General features: G+C 44.7%; 1 protein-coding gene across 1 annotated transcript in view; it reads right to left on the bottom strand.

Annotated features, from left to right (window-relative positions):
• Positions 1 to 15,591, bottom strand: part of PKNOX2 (PBX/knotted 1 homeobox 2) — a gene marked incomplete at its 5' end in the record, with an annotated part of 28,552 nt that extends 12,961 nt beyond the window's left edge. The window contains 5 exon segments of the mRNA XM_080358071.1: positions 2,804 to 2,992; positions 6,136 to 6,307; positions 11,170 to 11,243; positions 11,245 to 11,304; positions 15,508 to 15,591. Coding sequence (XP_080214197.1) covers positions 2,804 to 2,992; positions 6,136 to 6,307; positions 11,170 to 11,243; positions 11,245 to 11,304; positions 15,508 to 15,591 — 579 coding nt within the window.
• Positions 15,592 to 18,874: the final 3,283 nt, after the last annotated feature.

Genomic DNA, 18,874 nt, shown 5'->3' on the forward strand with positions numbered 1-18,874 from the left:
GGAGCTTCGTCGGCTCATATCTAACATCTCTCTCATCAGCCGGGATGCGAGCTGTTGCCATGGCGACGCGCAATAATAGAAACTAATAAATTACAAACGAGATGCTCGTTGAGCAATTATTGTTCTCTTTTATGCAAGTGTCTTGCTAATTTTGATCATAAGGAATGCTCCCATAAAGCAGCGAAGGGATAATAAGTCCATTTCTAGAGATTATTAGGAAATAGAGAGAGGCCGGGGTTTTTTTAGAGCAGCGATTAAGTGGTTTGGTGCTTTCAGGAAACTCAAATAAGAAAGTAAAACTTTTTGGGGGGGTTTTCCCTTCGCGGCACTGGGGGAAGAAAGTGGCCACAAGCGTCATGTTGGCATCAAACTCTGCGGTGCTCGGAGTTCAGCTGCTAAAAATTACTCTTATTTTTCATTTCTACCAGCCTAAAAATGTCCCGAAAAGCCCTAACAAAGCCCCCAGCCTCTGGTTTATTTTGAGCTGGCTGCACTTATTTCAAATTTCATTTTCTGCCTAAAAAATCCAGTATTTGAGAGCCACAAATCCCAATGTCACATCAAGGAAGCTTTTGGGGCCAACCAGCCGACATTTATCCCATGAAAGCCCCAAACCACGGACAACATTTTTCCAAATATGAAGTTAAAGATCCCTCATTGTGCCCCAAATTCCACCAAGGTGCAGCTTGGTTTGGCCGTTTCACTTGGTATTTCTGCAGTACTTGGGCACGTCCTTGCACTTGCCCACTGTGCCTGAGTCACCAGATGTTTCCTTCTCCCGGTTAAAACCCAGATTACGCAAATAAAATAAAAGTCAAGGTGGGATTGCTGGGGGAGAACTGGAAAACATGACGAGGAAAAAAGGAACCGCAAAGCCAAAAAGGGTTTTTGAGATCCAAAAATCTGTTACAGAATCACAGACTGGACTGGGCTGGAAAAGCCCTCAGAGATCATCCAGTCCAGCCCTTGGTCCAGCTCCAGTCCATTGACTAGATCACGGCACTAAGTGCCATGTCCAATCTCAGTTTACAAACCTCCAGGGCCGGTGAGTCCAGCACCTCCCTGGGCAGCCATTCCAATGCCTGACCACTCTCTGCACAGAATTGCTTTCTGATCTCCAGCCTCAATTTCCCCTGGCAGAGTTGCAGCCCATGGCCCCTTGTCCTGTTGCTGATGCCTGGGAGAAGAGCCCAATCCCCACCTGGCTACAACTGCCCTTCAGGTAGTTCTAGAGAGTGCTGAGCTCAGCTCTGAGCCTCCTCTTCTCCAGACTGAACAAGCCCAGCTCCCTCAGCCTCTCCCCATAGGGCTTGTGTTCCAGTCCCTTCCCCGGCCTTGTTGCTCTTCTCTGGACCCTCCAGCACTTCAATCTCTTTCCTGACCGGAGGGGCCCAGAACTGAACACAATACTGCAGGTGTGGCCTCCCCAGTGCAGAGCACAGGGGAAGGGTCACTGCCCTTGTCCTGCTGACCACGCTGGTTTGGATACAGGACAGGACACCATTGGCCTTCTTGGCCACCTGGGCACACTGGTGGCTCCTGTTGAGCTTCCTGTCCATTAGTCCCCCAGGTCCCTTTCTGCCTGACTGCTCTCCAGCCACTCTGTTGAGCTGCCCTGAATGAAGAGAACGGAGAGAGAGGAGATGGTGGATACAATCACGATGTTTCTGTTCCTCCCATCAATAAATAATTATTTTTTCACAAAAAAAAAATGCAAATTTCTTGCCCACTTTCTGCAGTTCCATCCCCGTGACGTTTCGTTGCTGCAATGGAAGAGTTTCAGAGAAGTTCTCATCTCTCCATTGTGCGGAGACACAAACATTGGGGTTGTGGCTCTGCCCAACCCGTGGATAAAAAGGTCAGAAGAAAAAAAAGAAAAAAATGAAAAAAAATCACCACAGCATCATTTATTGCACCAAATGAGCAAGATATGAGTTATTTGTAACTATTTTCCTCAACTGGGAATGAATTTTCAGAAATTTTCAGGAGGCCTCAAGAGTTGTAGAGAGACCCTCAACTCCCGCATCGGCCAACATGCAACAATGGTGATTACCGGCCATATTTAAGGTGTTAAAAAAGCCCATTAAAAAAGAAAAAAACATTAACCACAGCGTCATTTATTGCACCAAATGAACAAGATATGGGTTATTTGTAACTATTTTCCTCAACTGGGAATGGGTTTTCATTAATTTTCAGGAGACCCCAAGAGTTGTAGAGAGACCCTCAACTCACCTGTTGGCCAACATGCAAAGCTGGGGATTACAGATGATTTTTAAGGTGTTAAAAAAGACCATAAAACCCCAAAATTATCCACAGCATTGTAGAGAGACCCTCAACTCACTCATTGTCCAACATGCAACACTGGGGATTACGGGCGATTTTTGAGGCGTTAAAAAAGGCCATAAAACCCCCAAATTATCCACAGCATCATTTATTGCACCAAATGAGCAAGATATGGGTTATTTGTAACCATTTTCCTCAACTGGGAATGGGTTTTCATGAATTTTCAGGAAGCCCCAAGAGTTGTAGAGAGATCCTTGACTCACTCATTGGCCAACGTGCAACACTGGGGATTACGGGTGATTTTTAAGGCGTTAAAAAAAGCCATAAAACCCCCAAATTATCCACAGCATCACTTATTGCACCAAATAAGCAAGATATGTGTCATTTTTAATTAGTTTTCTCAACTGTGGATGGGTTTTCATGAATTGTCAGGAGGCCCCAAGAGTTGTAGAGCAACGTGCGACTCACCCGTTGCCCAACGTGCAACGCTGGGGATTATGGGCGATTTTTGAGGCATTACCTGGGGGTGGAGGCTGATGGAGGAGGGGTTAGGGGAGTAGGGCCCCCCCAAGTCGTTCCTGAGTAGGTTATCACTGTGCATCTTGGTTTTGAGGCAGGTGATGTAGCGGTTGCAAAAGTCTTTGCACAACTCGTTGACCTTCTCCAGCTCCAGGAGGTGGATGCGCAGCACCTGGATTGCCTTCACCATCTATGCAAGGATAATAACAGCAGTTAAAATAGGAAAAAAACCCATAAAAATTAATATTCCCACCCAAAATCTAACCTGGAACTGATCCTTATGGTAGAATTAAATGCATCTTCTTTCTCAAAACAGCCCAAAAAATCAATATTCGCACTGAAAATCTAACTTGAAGCTGATATTTACAGTAGAATTAAATGTATTTCCTCTCTCAAAACACCAAAATCAGCCAAAACAATCAATATTCTCACCCCAAACCAATCCCAGAGTCCATCCCTCCACACCTGCAGGTTCCTTTTCCCTCCCCATCAATCACACCTCTGCAAAACGCACAAAAATTCTCGTTGCCTTTGTGGGAATTGCTCTTCTTGCCCCCCAAAATAAGCCCTGGATGTGGAGAAGTGTTTGGTTATTCTCCGGAGGCCACTTCTTCTAACGAGATTATGGGGCTGCGGCTCCGCCGTCAGCCTGGGCCTCATTAAAACGTACCCCATAAACGGGAAAAAATTTACACATAAAACATTCCTCGTGCCGAGCCTGAAACCTGAAGTTTTACAGCTGCTGTTTGAAATCTTGCATAATATATAAAATTTCAGCTATTCACTCCGGGGCAATAAATTGGGTTTTATGTAACAAAGCGTCTTTGCATTTCAAAGGGTGTTTTTAACTTGCAAATTTTAGTGGTCATCTTTACAAACTGCCGGTCGCCACGGTGGGGAAACATCCGCAAAAATCCAAACTCGGGTGGTGGCTTCACCACGGAGAAGGTGAATTTTTGGCGGGTGAACAACAGGGATGCCAGGTTGTGGCTGCAAAAATTCTATTTTCTTTTTATTCGCCTTTCTTTTTGAATTTTTTTCCTTTATTTTCCTTTTTTCCTTCTTTTTCCCCTGCGAGCCGCGAGGCGGAGGCGTCGCGTCCCGGCTCTCTGCATCCTCCCAGGGCTCAACGGCCATGAAAGTCAATATTCAAGGGCAAAGGCAAGAAGACCTGACACATATATGTATAAAAAATAAATCTCTCAATTATCTCAGCTCATTTGCTTAGGGTCTCATTTTATGTCCCCGCTCCACTGCGTCGTATATCTGTCCGGATAAAGAGTTACAGTCTGACGGCGGACGTGCGCGGGGTCGTAAAAAATACAGATGCTGAATTAATTGACTGTGTGGCACTCGGCAGCTGATTGAGTTGATAATGGTGATATCTGACCTTTTTCTAATTTCTAATTATGTGCATCTCGGCGGTGAGGAATACATGACTCTTATTCTAATGACGGCTAAGCCACCGGTCTTTTCGGCCCTGCTTTGCCAGCACCAATTTCCCGGGAATTGGTGTTAGAAGAAAAAACACCCCAAAAAGCGCAGAGTGGAAATAGGGGGGAAATACCAGTTTAAAATGTTAAATTATGTGTACGGTGAGACTTTTTCATCCCAAATTCCCTTTGTGCCAATAGGAATGTTCTGTTTCAGCATCACGTTAACCACGTCTTGATGGAGGCCGAACACCCTGGGCGACGTGGCGGCTTTGGGGACATTCTGGGCATTCAAATAGAATATATACATACAGATATATCCCAGAAATAGGAGAAGAATACATATATATATATATATGAGAATATAAATATGTCCAGTGCTGTGATCCCATCCATACGATTGATGCGTTTCTCCACAGCCAAATTTCACCTCTGCAGCAAGAGTTACTCCCAAACAAGGCCCAAAAAACAAGATTGGTGTTGGGTTTTTTTAGAAGAAACCACCAAAAAACAGTGAAAATTGCCTCTGTGGACACATCTCCTGCACTAGGTGTTTGCTGGAGATGTTTCATCTCGATATATGTAGGAATAGATTTTCCTCCCCCAAAATTTCTGACCATTTTTAGCTTCATCTCTCTCCTCTTGTGAAGTCATTGCACCCATTTGTAACTAATTTAACACAATATTTCATTTTGGTTTGTTTGTCCACCTCAACACTCAGTGCATATTCAGTTCTCAAACTGAAATAATCCAAAATGTTGCTTTTTCTGGTCTGTTCTTGGCTACAGAAACTGCCAAATGGGTTTTGGAAGCTGCACGTGGGGCTTCACACACCCCATATTTTTCGGGGGACTTTCCACAGGCTCCTAAACCACTCGGGATTTAAGGATCTCACAAAACAAGCTGAAATCGGGCTCAAAAATGCAGGATTTTAATCCATCTTGCAACTGTTTCTTGGGTTCTTTTAGGACTTCACACTTGGATGAGCGTTTCTCCTTCTTCCTTTCGTATCAGTCGTTGGACAAACTCCCGTCCTCAATATCTGAAATATTTGGGAAAAGATGCCTTTGAATCGCCCCATTTTCTTCTTTTCTGGGACAGAAATCCCTCTGTAATGTGTCCCAGGGGACACACCAACCCCCGAGGAAGGTGTTTTGCTCTTTGCATGTTCAGAGGTGGGCAAAATTGCTTTTGACCCAAAAAATTTGCTCGCCGAGCATCAAGAAGGATGGTGTCATGGACTTGTCCACTCAGCTTGCCATGGAGACCACCTGTGGAGGCTTCCTGGACAAAATAAGAGGATTTGGGGATGTTTCCTGAGAAAAGTTCCATCCCAAGCAGTCTTCTGAGGCACCTTCCAGCGGCAATAGGTACAGTAGGAAACTTGGGTTGCGATGATAGAGAAGCCACCAAAAATGGCCCAAAGTGTCCCAAACCATTGATACACATCACCCTTTTTGGATAAAAGCTCTTATTTTGCCTTTTCCAGGACAAGAGCTGCCCATAATACTTGAAACAAGATGGTGCAAGACAAGAACGCAGTTGCTGCTGCATGTTGCCCTGGAGAGCAGGAATTCCTGCAGAAATCGCAAGTTTTGGAGCACAAACCTGCCCTCAGTCTTGGGTGTTCCCAGGAAATAGGCTGATGTCATGACATTTGTGTGGCAAAACCACCCAAAAATTGGGCAGGGGTTTGTTTCCACAAGCAATCTTACAGAAAAGGTCTCAGAGAAGGTCCTAGAAAAGGTCTTGCAAGTTCTATGGAGAACACTGCCAAGATGGTCAACACTACCAACAGAGCTCCAAGACGTTGCCTAAGGTGGTAGATCTTCATAACTTGTTCCTCATCCCCTCTCCCCAAACCCCCCAAAACCTCCTGCCCACCCCCAGTTGCCTCTACCAGGTTGTCCAGCTCGGGGTCATCACTGAAGAAGGGTTTGTGCTCCTGCTCCTGCTGGTGGACAAAGTTCTCGATGTCGACGTCGAAGCTGGCCGAGGTGATGCACTCGGAGCCCTGCGTTGCCTGCTCACACTTCTCAAAGAGCAGCGTCAGCAGTGGGAAGAGCGGGTGCCTGCAGATGACAAAGGAGACCCCCTAGAACACCCACTGGTTTAGGTCCCATTTCCATTTACACCCCACACCCTCCATCTGTTCCTTCCCAGCTCACAAGAAACTGGTGATGCAAACCTCACTCCCAACCCAACACGGGAAGTGCTCCCTCTGAACCTTTTCCAACAAGAAAAAAAAGCTTTAAAACCAGCAAAGTTCACCATCTTCTCCACCAGACAATGACTTCTGCCAGTGTCTTGGTGCCTTCCATCATATCACCAAAGCCACGGGTGAAAAAAGTTTGGTGTCATGGCGGTTGTCTTGAAGGCATCTACTGTCCTGGTGGATTCACATTTTGGGGATGGACATCAATATTTCACCCAATGGTTGGAGATGTCAGATGGGATAAGCCCATGTTCCTACATCCCCTCAATATCCTATGGACACACCTACAGGTCCCACCTCCACCAAGAGGTACCTCCATAAAGTACATCCAGGTCTACACACGAAGGAAAAAATGGGCCAAATCCCACTTATTTCTCATCAGGAGATGAATCTTAGAAAACAAAGTTCTTCATACGGTTCTACAACTTGCAATTCTTGCAAATCCATAATTTGCTCTAATGATGATGGAATATAAAATGCAAACACACTTCCAACACCAAAGCACATGGAGAAGAAGGGGCTGAAGATCACGAGTTAGCACGACCCTCAATGAACCTCTCTGTGCAATTAAATTAAAAAATCAAAATATTTATGGAGTCTTACAGCAAAATGCTGCTCCAGGGATGGTCTTCCCCCAGCACCCCAGTTATCCCAGCACGATGGGGTTTGCTCCACTGGTTTATCTCCAAAAATGGTCCAAAAGATGATTATGAATCAATTCCCGATGGTCTTTTCCAAGACGGAGTCAGGCGAAGGGGTTAAATCTTCATTTGCAGCCGCTAATACCGTGGCATATTCGAGTTTAATCTCTCCTGATCCCGGTTTAATGCAAGATTCACTGAGGATGGAGCGGAGAACGGGGGTGGGGGGAATAATTTCATAATTTCGGCTCAGCCCGGGGATATGAAAGGCAAATTCCAAGCAGAAATATTGGGATTTATGTACCGCCAGGTCCCTGCTGACGTTTCTGCCAATTCACAGAAAAGGCACAGAATTACCCGAAAAAATTGGGCTTTTTCGGGGGGGTATTGCAGCCCTGGAGCGATTTGCAGCTGCAGGTACCAAGGGGGTTTGGGGCCACTCAGGGTTAATAATCGGGGTTAATAATCAGGGTTAATAATCGGGGTTAATAATCAGGGCCGCGTGGCCACTGCCCCCGGGAATGGCCGGGAGAGACGGGAAGGACGGTTTGTTTGCTTTGGAGTTGGGAAGAAAATGAAATAAAAGGAAATCAAATAGAAATACTAAAATTAAAAATAAAAATTAAAAAAAAAATTGAACTAAGTAATAAAAATAAATTATAACAATAAGATAATGTAAAAACAATAAATTAAATAATGCAATTAAATAATAAAAACATAAGATATAATGATGAAATATAAAATAATAATACAAATAACAGAAAAAAAGAAAAGAAAGAAAAAGACAAGAAGAGAGAAGAGAAGAGAAGAGAAGAGAAGAGAAGAGAAGAGAAGAGAAGAGAAGAGAAGAGAAGAGAAGAGAAGAGAAGAGAAGAGAAGAGAAGAGAAGAGAAGAGAAGAGAAGAGAAGAGGAGAAAAAAAAGAAAAGAAAAAAGAAAAGAAAAGAAAAGAAAAGAAAAGAAAAGAAAAGAAAAGAAAAGGGAAAAGGAAAGAAAGAAAAGAAGAAAAGGAAAACGGAAAAGGGGGAAGGGAAGGGAAGAGGTAAGTGGGGAAAGGGAAGGGAAAGAACAATAAATAAATTAAATACATAAAATAAAATAAAACAATAATAAAATAAAAACTAAAAATAAGATTTAACTAAATATATATTGAAATGTAATTAAAACAAAGTAAAATAAAAATAATAACATGAAGTAAAATAAATAAAATTTAAACAAAATGACAGAAAAGTAAAATAATCAAATCAAACAAGGGGGAGGTGCCAAACCCCGGGGTGGGTTCAGGGGGAGCCCTGAGCCGATCAAGTATCGCGGAATTTGAGTTTCTGCCTCCAGTTTTGAACTGAATTGTCACTGAATTTCTTTTCCTTTCCATGTGCAAAACAAATGGCCAATGAAAAAAATCCCCCTGATAACACAAGGAAGAGCTTTGGGGTGGAAAAACCTGCTTTTGGTCAATATGGTTTTGATTTTTCCAAGGAATTCTCCAAATCCAAGACCCCAACCAGCCCTGACATTTTCCTGCAGGACGGAGGTCATTTGCAGCTGCTCATAAAAAAGCTCCGACACGGGCTAATAAAGAGGAATTAATTGCTCTAACGGCCTCATTTTGCAGCTTCAACTCCGTCCACAAAAAAAATTAATAGTAGAAAACAAACATAATGCAAAGAAATCCGTTTCCCACTTGGAAAAAATCCCTCTCGCCGCACCAGGGTGAGTTTGTTTCCCTTTTTCCACCTTTTTTTTCTATGTTTTATGGTTGATAAAGTTCCTGCTGGAGCAGAAAACCCAGCAGGGACTTGTCCAGTGGTTTCAATATTTCGCATTTTCCCGGCAGTTGATCAACCGGCCTTGGTGCAATTATTGAAAATGAGCCAAAAATCCAGCGTTTCAGGTGGAGGCTGAAACCCATGTACATTTAATGACACACAATCCATGTTAAACGCTGCAAAGATGAACATCCAGATTCTGCACCAGTGAAAAAAAAGGCTCGTTGGGTGTGTTTTTAGAGATAAAAATATATTTCAGGGCTACTTTTGGCTGGGACCCAAAAATAAGCAGGTTTGGGCAACCAAGTCCATGTGTGGGACGAGCCAATAATATTTTCCCCACTTTTGGGGATGAGAAATAGCTCCAAAAAATGGTGTTTCTGGCATGACACCAAGTTGGGAGGGAGTGTGGACCTGCTGGAAGGCAGGAGGCTCTGCAGAGGGATCTGGAGAGACTGGAAAATTGGGCCGATTCCAATGGGATGAAGTTCAACAAGGCCAAGTGCCGAATCCTGCACTTTGGCCACCACAACCCCCTGCAGCGCTCCAGGCTGGGCACAGAGTGGCTGGAGAGCAGCCAGGCAGAAAGGGACCTGGGGGGACTAATGGACAGGAAGCTCAACATGAGCCAACAGTGTGCCCAGGTGGCCAAGAAGGCCAATGGTGTCCTGTCCTGTATCCAAACCAGCGTGGTCAGCAGGACAAGGGCAGTGACCCTTCCCCTGTGCTCTGCATTGGGGAGGCCACACCTGCAGTATTGTGTTCAGTTCTGGGCCCCTCCGGTCAGGAAAGAGATTGAAGTGCTGGAGGGTCCAGAGAAGAGCAACAAGGCCAGGGAAGGGACTGGAACACAAGCCCTATGGGGAGAGGCTGAGGGAGCTGGGCTTGTTTAGTCTGGAGAAGAGGAGGCTCAGAGCTGAGCTCAGCACTCTCCAGAACTACCTGAAGGGCAGTTGTAGCCAGGTGGGGATTGGGCTCTTCTCCCAGGCATCAGCAATAGGACAAGGGGCCATGGGCTGCAACTCTGCCAGGGGAAATTGAGGCTGGAGATCAGAAAGCAATTCTGTGCAGAGAGTGGTCAGGCATTGGAATGGCTGCCCAGGGAGGTGCTGGACTCACCGGCCCTGGAGGTTTGTAAACTGAGATTGGACATGGCACTTAGTGCCGTGATCTAGTCAATGGACTGGAGCTGGACCGAGGGCTGGACTGGATGATCTCTGAGGGCTTTTCCAACCCAGTCCATTCTGTGATTCCGTGATCTTTTTGACCTTCAAATGAAAACTCCAAAGGGTTTTTTGGTCTTTGTTGGCACGCAAACACAACAAAACTCTTCACAGAGGTGCAAAAAAAGGTGTTTTTTTTTTTCCTTGAATCGACCTTTTTCACTTTGAGAAAATTATTTCCATCGTTGGAAAAATCCTTGAGACTTGCTCGGGATAACTGTGGGCATTTGCCTGGGAAATCAGAGGTTTATTCTGTGTCTCCGTCCCCTTTTCCAGGCCTTTTGGACTCTTCCATTGGAATATTTGGAGTAAAAGTATTTGAATTCCTTCACTTTCCAGCTGTGGTTCTTTGGTTCACAAACCTCGCGGCCCCTGCCATTCATTAACCCTTAAATTTAAATCTTAATCCTAATTACATTATAATATTATACGTTACTGTTGTAGCATTACTGTATACATTATAATATTGTAAATAATTACATATCGCTTATATAATTACATATTACTTATATAATTATACTATTTACATAATTATAATGTTCCTTCTGACAACTATACAATAAAATCACTGCATATATTACAATATCATATATTGTTATCTCCAAAGTGACAAAAAAAGGAACTGGGCGGGGGAGGCTTGTCCATATTTCTCCAATATTGCCCCATATTTCAGGTTCAACTTTGAACTTCAGTCCTTCTGGGTGGTTTTTCAGCCCAAAATCACATGGGTTTGCCCAAAAAAGAGGTGATTTTGGGCTTTTTGGGGTGCGAAGGTTGGATTTGGCGGGGGGCAGGTCCATGAGGAGCTCCCACACTGTGCATTATTATCAAGAACAATTGCTAAAAAGGAGCTAATTGCTAAGTCCTGTGTAGCTAATTAATGCATGAGAATAATATTAGAATGCGTTAGAATAATTAATGCATTGGAATCACTATGATTGGAATATGATGCATCGATGAATCAGTTGCATTAACTGATGCATTAATTAAAGCATTGACAAATTGATGCATTAACTGATGCATTAATTAAAGCATTAATAAAGTGTTAGAATAACGCATGTGTTAATGAAGGAGTGGAGGGTGTCACCTGTAGACGGCTCGTTTGTCGGCCTCCAGCTGCGCCTGGGGGTCTCCGGGCGGCACCGGGGCCGGGGGGGGCGGCTGCTGGTGATGAGAGGTGAACGGGCTGAGCCTTGGGGGGCGGCTGCGACGCGGCCGTCATCTGGAACAGGAAGTGGGACGGGAAGTGGGAGAGGAAACGGAAGAGGAAACAGGAGGGGAGGGAGGGAGAGGGAAAGAGATAAAAAGAGTGGAAGAGAGGAAGATACAAGGGAAAGGGAAAGGAAGGGGAAAGGAAAGGAAAGAAGGAAAGGAAAGGAAAGGAAAGGAAAGGAAAGGAAAGGAAAGGAAAGGAAAGGAAAGGAAAGGAAAGGAAAGGAAAGGAAAGGAAAGGAAAGGGGAAAGGGGAAAGGAAAGGGGAAAGGGGAAAGGGGAAAGGAAAGGGGAAAGGAAAGGGGAAAGGAAAGGGGAAAGGAAAGGGGAAAGGAAAGGGGAAAGGAAAGGGAAGGAAAGGGAAGGAAAGGGAAGGAAAGGGAAGGAAAGGGAAGGAAAGGGAAGGAAAGGGAAGGAAAGGAAAGGAAAGGAAAGGAAAGGAAAGGAAAGGAAAGGAAAGGAAAGGAAAGGAAAGGAAAGGAAAGGAAAGGAAAGGAAAGGAAAGGAAAGGAAAGGAAAGGAAAGGAAAGGAAAGGAAAGGAAAGGAGGGAGAAGGAGAAAAAGAGAAAAGAGAAAACCAGGGTTTAATGCACTTTTCCAGAGAGTTTTGCCACATTCTGCACCACTGAGGGGACCCCGCGCTGGGGCTCTGAGCAGGACAGGTTTTGGGGTGAAAACACATTTACATATATTCAACAAAAACACACAGACATTTCACCTGGAAAGCCCAAAATCAGGATTTTCCCACTTCTCCCTCCACTATTTTCTTGAAGAAAACACAGGCAGAAATCCCGACAAAGCAAAGTAAAGCTAAGGGGGGAATTTAGTCAGTTATTCAGTGATGATTCACCGTGATTTATTAACTTGGAATTATTGTCTAGACACACAGGTATTTCCAATTTTCTTCCAAAATTACATGACGCTTTTCCAACCCGCCAAACCCTGGGATGAGTCATTATTGCGCCGTGAGAATCCAGCCAAAATTTTTGTTTTAATTTCATTTATTTCTATTTTCCTCGTGCCCAAATTATCCGGTTCTACCCTCAGATCACAGCGTGCCAGGGCTGGAAATGCCCCGCTATGAGAAATGCTAAACTTGCGGTAATTTGAGTTAAATATTTGTATTTTAGGATGTGAGATGCGCGGGTGCAAATTTGTGGCATTGCCACAAAATCCCATGTACGGGATTGCAAATATTTAGGGATCATTTTCACTTAAAATTAACAATTGCATTTAAAAAAATCAGAATGATTTGCCGACAGGTCCAACGTACGCATCCCTTTCTTTTCACAAATCCCCCAAATCTCGTGGTTTTCACTCAAAATCTCAGTGGAAAATGGACACAAAGGGGCGATTTCACCCGCTCTGATGGGGAAATGTTCCCAAAATTCACATTTATGTGGTTTTGCTGGGAAATCTTCAATTTTGGCATGAGATGGGAGCAAAAAGTAACCTCTGCCTCTTGCAAAATATTATATATATATTTTATTTATTTTATTTAATTTATTATATATATTCATATTTAATTTACTAATTGTTTAATTGTTTATTAATTTAATTTAATTATTTATATAAATTACTGTGTCCAGTTATATATAAAGAAAATATATTTATTATTTGTCTTCTCTATTTATATAAATATATTTATTTTATATTCATCTATTTTTATATATTTGTGTCTATTTCTATAGAAATAAGATATTTTAATATATATATTATTCCTATATAACTAAACAGGTTTTTAATATTTATATATATTTTTATTGTTTTATCTATTTATATAAATATATTTATTTTATATGTATTTACATTTATATATTTATGTCTATTTATCTAGAAATAAGATATTTTAATATCTATTATTCCTTCAGTTGTCTCCTATACTTCTATATTTATTTCTGTGGTTATTCATATATAACTAAAGAGTTTTAAAATATATTTTATATATATATATATATTAATATATGTTATTATTTTTTAATATTTATATTTTTATATATGTATATATTGAATATCAGATTCTCGGCCTGAAAAATAAAAGCCCATTTCTCGCTTTTAAAGCAAAAAGCTGCGTAAACCTGAACCGGCCCAACCCCTTTTCGCTTCCGAGTTGTTTGACTTTAATAAATCTCTGGCCTGACCTTTTCCTTGCTCGGATTTATTTTCTGTTCTGTTCTTTTGTCATCCCCTTTATTGTTCGTAACTCCCGAGTTCAGCTCCGGCACCTGGAATTCCCCTGTACTGCATTTTTTTCCAACACATGCAAATTTCCTACCCAAATCCAACCAATTTCCCCCCTAATTTCCCATTTTCCCACTTCCGCAAACCTACTGTCTTTTTCACACAGAATCACAGACTGGACTGGGCTGGAAAAGCCCTCAGAGATCATCCAGTCCAGCCCTCGGTCCAGCTCCAGTCCATTGACTAGATCACGGCACTAAGTGCCATGTCCAATCTCAGTTTACAAACCTCCAGGGCCGGTGAGTCCAGCACCTCCCTGGGCAGCCATTCCAATGCCTGACCACTCTCTGCACAGAATTGCTTTCTGATCTCCAGCCTCAATTTCCCCTGGCAGAGTTGCAGCCCATGGCCCCTTGTCCTATTGCTGATGCCTGGGAGAAGAGCCCAATCCCCACCTGGCTACAACTGCCCTTCAGGTAGTTCTAGAGAGTGCTGAGCTCAGCTCTGAGCCTCCTCTTCTCCAGACTGAACAAGCCCAGCTCCCTCAGCCTCTCCCCATAGGGCTTGTGTTCCAGTCCCTTCCCGGCCTTGTTGCTCTTCTCTGGACCCTCCAGCACTTCAATCTCTTTCCTGACCGGAGGGGCCCAGAACTGAACACAATACTGCAGGTGTGGCCTCCCCAGTGCAGAGCACAGGGGAAGGGTCACTGCCCTTGTCCTGCTGACCACGCTGGTTTGGATACAGGACAGGACACCATTGGCCTTCTTGGCCGCCTGGGCACACTGTTGGCTCATGTTGAGCTTCCTGTCCATTAGTCCCCCAGGTCCCTTTCTGCCTGGCTGGCAACTCTTGGCTGCGGCTTTTCCTCCAAACCCGCTAAACTGAAAGAAAAATGCTCCAGCAGCCCCTTGATAGGGAAAAAAATGAGGATTTTGGTCAACGATGCTCCCCCAAAATTCAATATACTACAATGTGGGGGGGAACAGATAAGCGACAAGTACGGGGGGGGTGTATCCAGAGGATGTTGCAGCAAAAGTCGGTGATTTTAAAAGTCCCTTAACTTGCCCATTAGGACTCAAATGGCACCGTGTTTCGACAGTGGGGGAGAAAATAAAATAACTAAAACTAGGAAGAAAACCCCTCTGGGAGCAGCAGAGCGAAGTGCGGAAATGATGACACAGGAGTTGGACGAGCCGTAAAATCCCCCACCGAGGGGTCGTTGGCAACGAGCGACCTTTTCCCGCCAAAGGAGACGAGTGGAAAGTGGATTTATTTATTTTACTGTGCAGAGAACAGGTTTGATTCGGGTGTTTTTTTTACCCTGGGAGGAGAGATTTTCTCGCGGCCCAGATTTGCAGCAAATGGAGGAAAAACCTTCAAATTTCCCAGAGGAACCTCCAAAAAAAGCCACTTTGAACGGGGATTCAGTTCAGCGCTCGATCTGGATCAACCCCGAAGTGGAAACATAATGTGGATTGGCCCCAAAAACCATCTCGGGATGGTTTACTATGTGTTTTTTTCCCCTAAAACCAGCTAAGGACTGTCTACAAAATCCCACCTCAGCCCCATTAAGATCCTCCAGCAGAGTTTACCTTGGACAAGCTCTTCTTCGTATAATAAATTAACTCCATAATGATGCTCAGAAAAGTTATTCCACCCTTAAGAGTAACAGCACAGATGAAATATTTTATTCCCCCCATGACCGATTGCCAAAAAACGCCATAAAATAAATTAAAATGCCATTCCAGTCTTCCTATGGCTCAACCCATCCCGGTTGATCCAGACGTTGCGTCTTTCCAGCTCGTTAACCTGCTCCCCACAAAAACATCATCAACCTCAAAAAAAGCCAGAAAGGAGAAATATAGCTCAAATATCGGAGACTGCGTCAAGAAGGGTTTTAATTTTTGCGAGTCTTTAAAATTAGTTTTGGGGTGAAATACTTTGTAAATGGTCATTATTTAGCAAGTAATTAATGCGGGAGTTGGGGGGCATGAGCGGTCTGGGGGAGCCTGCGGGTGTTGGGGACACTCACCTGTGGGGTGTCTTGGTAGGGAGGAGGTGGCACCGTCTGGGTGGCCATCATCGTCAGAGCCGGCGCCGGGGAGACATGGTGCATCCTGGGTGGGAGTCACATCGAGAACCTGCGGGCGGGAGAAACGTCACTGGATGACGAGGGATCTGCAGCCTCAAAAATCCCTCAAAAAGAATTAAAAAAGGGACAGAAAGGAGAGGTGACGTTCCTCCCACAAGCACACAGCGCTCCACCACCCAGTCCCTGGAAGAAACCCCAGATGATTTGATGACCCTTCTCATAATTTGACGATTATTGGAGATTTGTGATTTTAGATAAGGAAATTTTCTTTGCCTTTGGCCACCATGGAGTCACATCCCCAAGGACTGCAGCTCAATTCCAAAGGGACATTGTGGGTCATGCTGACAAACCCAGTTGACTCCTATGTTGTGCTGACCAACTCAAATGACTCTAACATTGAGTTGACCAACCCAGATGACTCCTATGTCATGTTGACCAACCCAGTCGACTCCAGCATTGAGTTGACCAACCCAATTGACTCCAACATTGAGTTGACCAACCCAGTTGACTTCTATGTGGTGTAGACCAACCCAACTCTAACATTGAGTTGACCAACACAGCTGACTCTTACATTGAGTTTACCAACCAATTTGACTCCTACATTGAGCTGACCAACCCAGTTGACTCCCACGTCATGTTCACCAATGCAGTTGACTCCAGCATTGAGTTGACCAACCTAGATGACTCCAGCATTGAGCTGACCAACCCAGTTGACTCCTACATTGAGTTGACCAACCCAGTTGACTGCTACACTGAAGTTGACCAACACCATAGCACAGAAATGAGGGAAGAACATTCAAGCCCTTGCTTGATTTCCACCAGGGAGCAAACCCTTCATCCTGCATGGCCGCCTTTGAACCCGGGACTCCGTCTGAGACATGTCACCCTCAACGGCTCTTGAAGTCGCTCTGCTTTCTGTAAATCCATAGTTATTTTGGGGAAAAATAGACTCTTTTTTTTTAGTATCTTCAGGTCCCAAGGTGATGGAGAAAGAAGAGGGGCACCGGGAAGGACAAATCTGTAGAGCAGCTCTTGACTGGATGACCTGGGGGAGGGTAGACCTGGCGACAAAATGTAACCAAAAACCAGCCCTTTACCAAAAAAATGCCTCTTGTCGTATTATTTCACTGCGGCTGCCCAGTTCCTTCAGAAGGAAAGGCAATAATCTTCCTTAAATCCTCAAAGAAACCGTCCTGGGTCCTCTCTGAGGCTCTGTATTGAGCCAACTCACAAAGCCACCTGGGAAAATCTCCCCAGAGTCTCCAAAACCACATTTTTTCCCTGTAACGACTCATTTTTGGAAGGGATGACATCTCACCAAAGGTTCACCCATCGTTGCTTTGGGTTCCCCGTTGGCTTTTCATCTGCAGAAGAGCTGGGTGCCATGCCATGTGAAGAAATTTAAAAAATTCTATCAAGTCATCTGATGTTGTGAAGGAATCTACCAAAAAATAGCATCAGCGTCGTTTTGCCATGAAACTGTTCCATGTGGGAAGAACCACGCTGGCACAAGGAACAGGGATACGATGAGCTTGGTAAGAACGAGGCATATTTGGGATCTTTGGATGAGTCCCCACAGTCGTTTGGGGAAGATCCACAATATTCTCATCTTCTCCATGAGGTCCATGTTTTTTCAGGGGAAAATTCGCAATATTCTGGTCTTCTCCATGAGGTCCGCAGTTGTTTGCGGGAAGATTCACAATATTCTCGTCTTCTCACACAATCCCAGAGCGTCAAGGGCTGGAAGGGCCCTGGAAAGCTCATCCAGTGCAATCCCCCCACGGAGCAGGAACACCCAGATGAGGTTACACAGGAAGGTGTCCAGGCGGGTTGGAATGTCTGCACAGAAGGAGACTCCACAACCCCCTGGGCAGCCTGGGCCAGGCTCTGCCACCCTCACCCCAACAAGTTGCTTCTCCTCTTTCACTGGAACCTCCTGTGTTCCCGTTTGCACCCATTGCCCCTTGTCCTGTCCCTGGTTGTCACCAGCAGAGCCTGGCTCCATCCTCCTGACACTGCCCCTTTCCATCTTGATCCCCAGCAATGAGTCCCCCCTCAGTGTCCTCTTGTCCAGCTCCAGAGCCCCAGCTCCCTCAGCCTTTCCTCACACGGGAGATGCTCCACTCCCTGCAGCATCTTGGTGGCTGCGCTGGACTCTCTGCAGCAGTTCCCTGTCCTGCTGGAACTGAGGGGCCACAGCTGGACACAAGATTCCAGGTGTGGTCTCCCCAGGGCAGAGCAGAGGGGCAGGAGAACCTCTCTGACCTACTGACCATCCCCTTCTAACCCACCCCAGGTCCCATTGGCTTCCTGGCCACAAGGGCCCAGTGCTGGCTCATGGTCACCCTGCTGTCCCCAGGACTCCCAGCTCCCTTTCTCCTACAGTGCTCCATGAGGTCCATGTTTTTTGGAGGGAAGATTCACATTATTCTGCTCTTCTCTACAAAGTCTGTGGTTATTTGGGAGAAAATCTGCAATATTCTGGTGTTTGCCTCGAGGCTTCAGGCTTCTCAGACACCAAGCAGATAAATGCACTGAGCCCAGGTGCTGCCGGCATGGGATGAGTGTTGACCACTCTCAATGTTTTGCGCAAATACACTAAGTTTTTAATTCTTTTTACTTTGCACTAGTATGGATGTCCTGCGATTTGAGTATTAATTAGGACACCCCAAATCCTGCACCTTGGGAAGGTGTTGGGCTCCTCACGGCGCAAAGGATTTTGTATTTATGGGATTAAAATGATGCTTTTCATCTTTTTTTTATCCCAACAGCAAAATAGTGGGAGGCGAAATTATCCGCTCCTGAGTGACCTCGCGGATTAAAACCTTCGGTGTCCGGTATCCAAGATCTGAGCAGACGCCTCCCCGGGGGAAAACTCCCCCAGAAACAGCCGCAGAAAAGCAGAATTCAGCACCACGACGGTTGAGACATCTCGGTGGGAAGCTAAGAAATGTAAGAGGTTGATATTTTGGGATAAAAAAAGCAGAAAAAAAATAAACCCTACTCGGCATCTATTGTTCACGCCAGGAGGGAACCTACCTCTAGCATGAGGCAATTTATTGCAGAGTTGGAGCTTTTGGGGTGAATTTATGCCCAGAAGGTGGCAGTCTGGAGGCCGATTTAATCGCCAAATATTGTACGACTTGCTAAAATCAAGTCGTTCAGTGAGGTTTATGGGCGTCGATTCGTTTGGTGAGTAAGACTTATGGCTGAATGTCAATAAAAATGAATAAAAAGGCATAAAAGTCAGAGACAACTGTTGCCAATATGTCCATTTAGCTGCAGGCATTCTCGACCATGGGCATCC

The sequence above is a fragment of the Nesoenas mayeri genome (assembly GCF_963082525.1).
Source record: "Nesoenas mayeri genome assembly, chromosome: 22".
NCBI lineage: Eukaryota > Metazoa > Chordata > Aves > Columbiformes > Columbidae > Nesoenas > Nesoenas mayeri.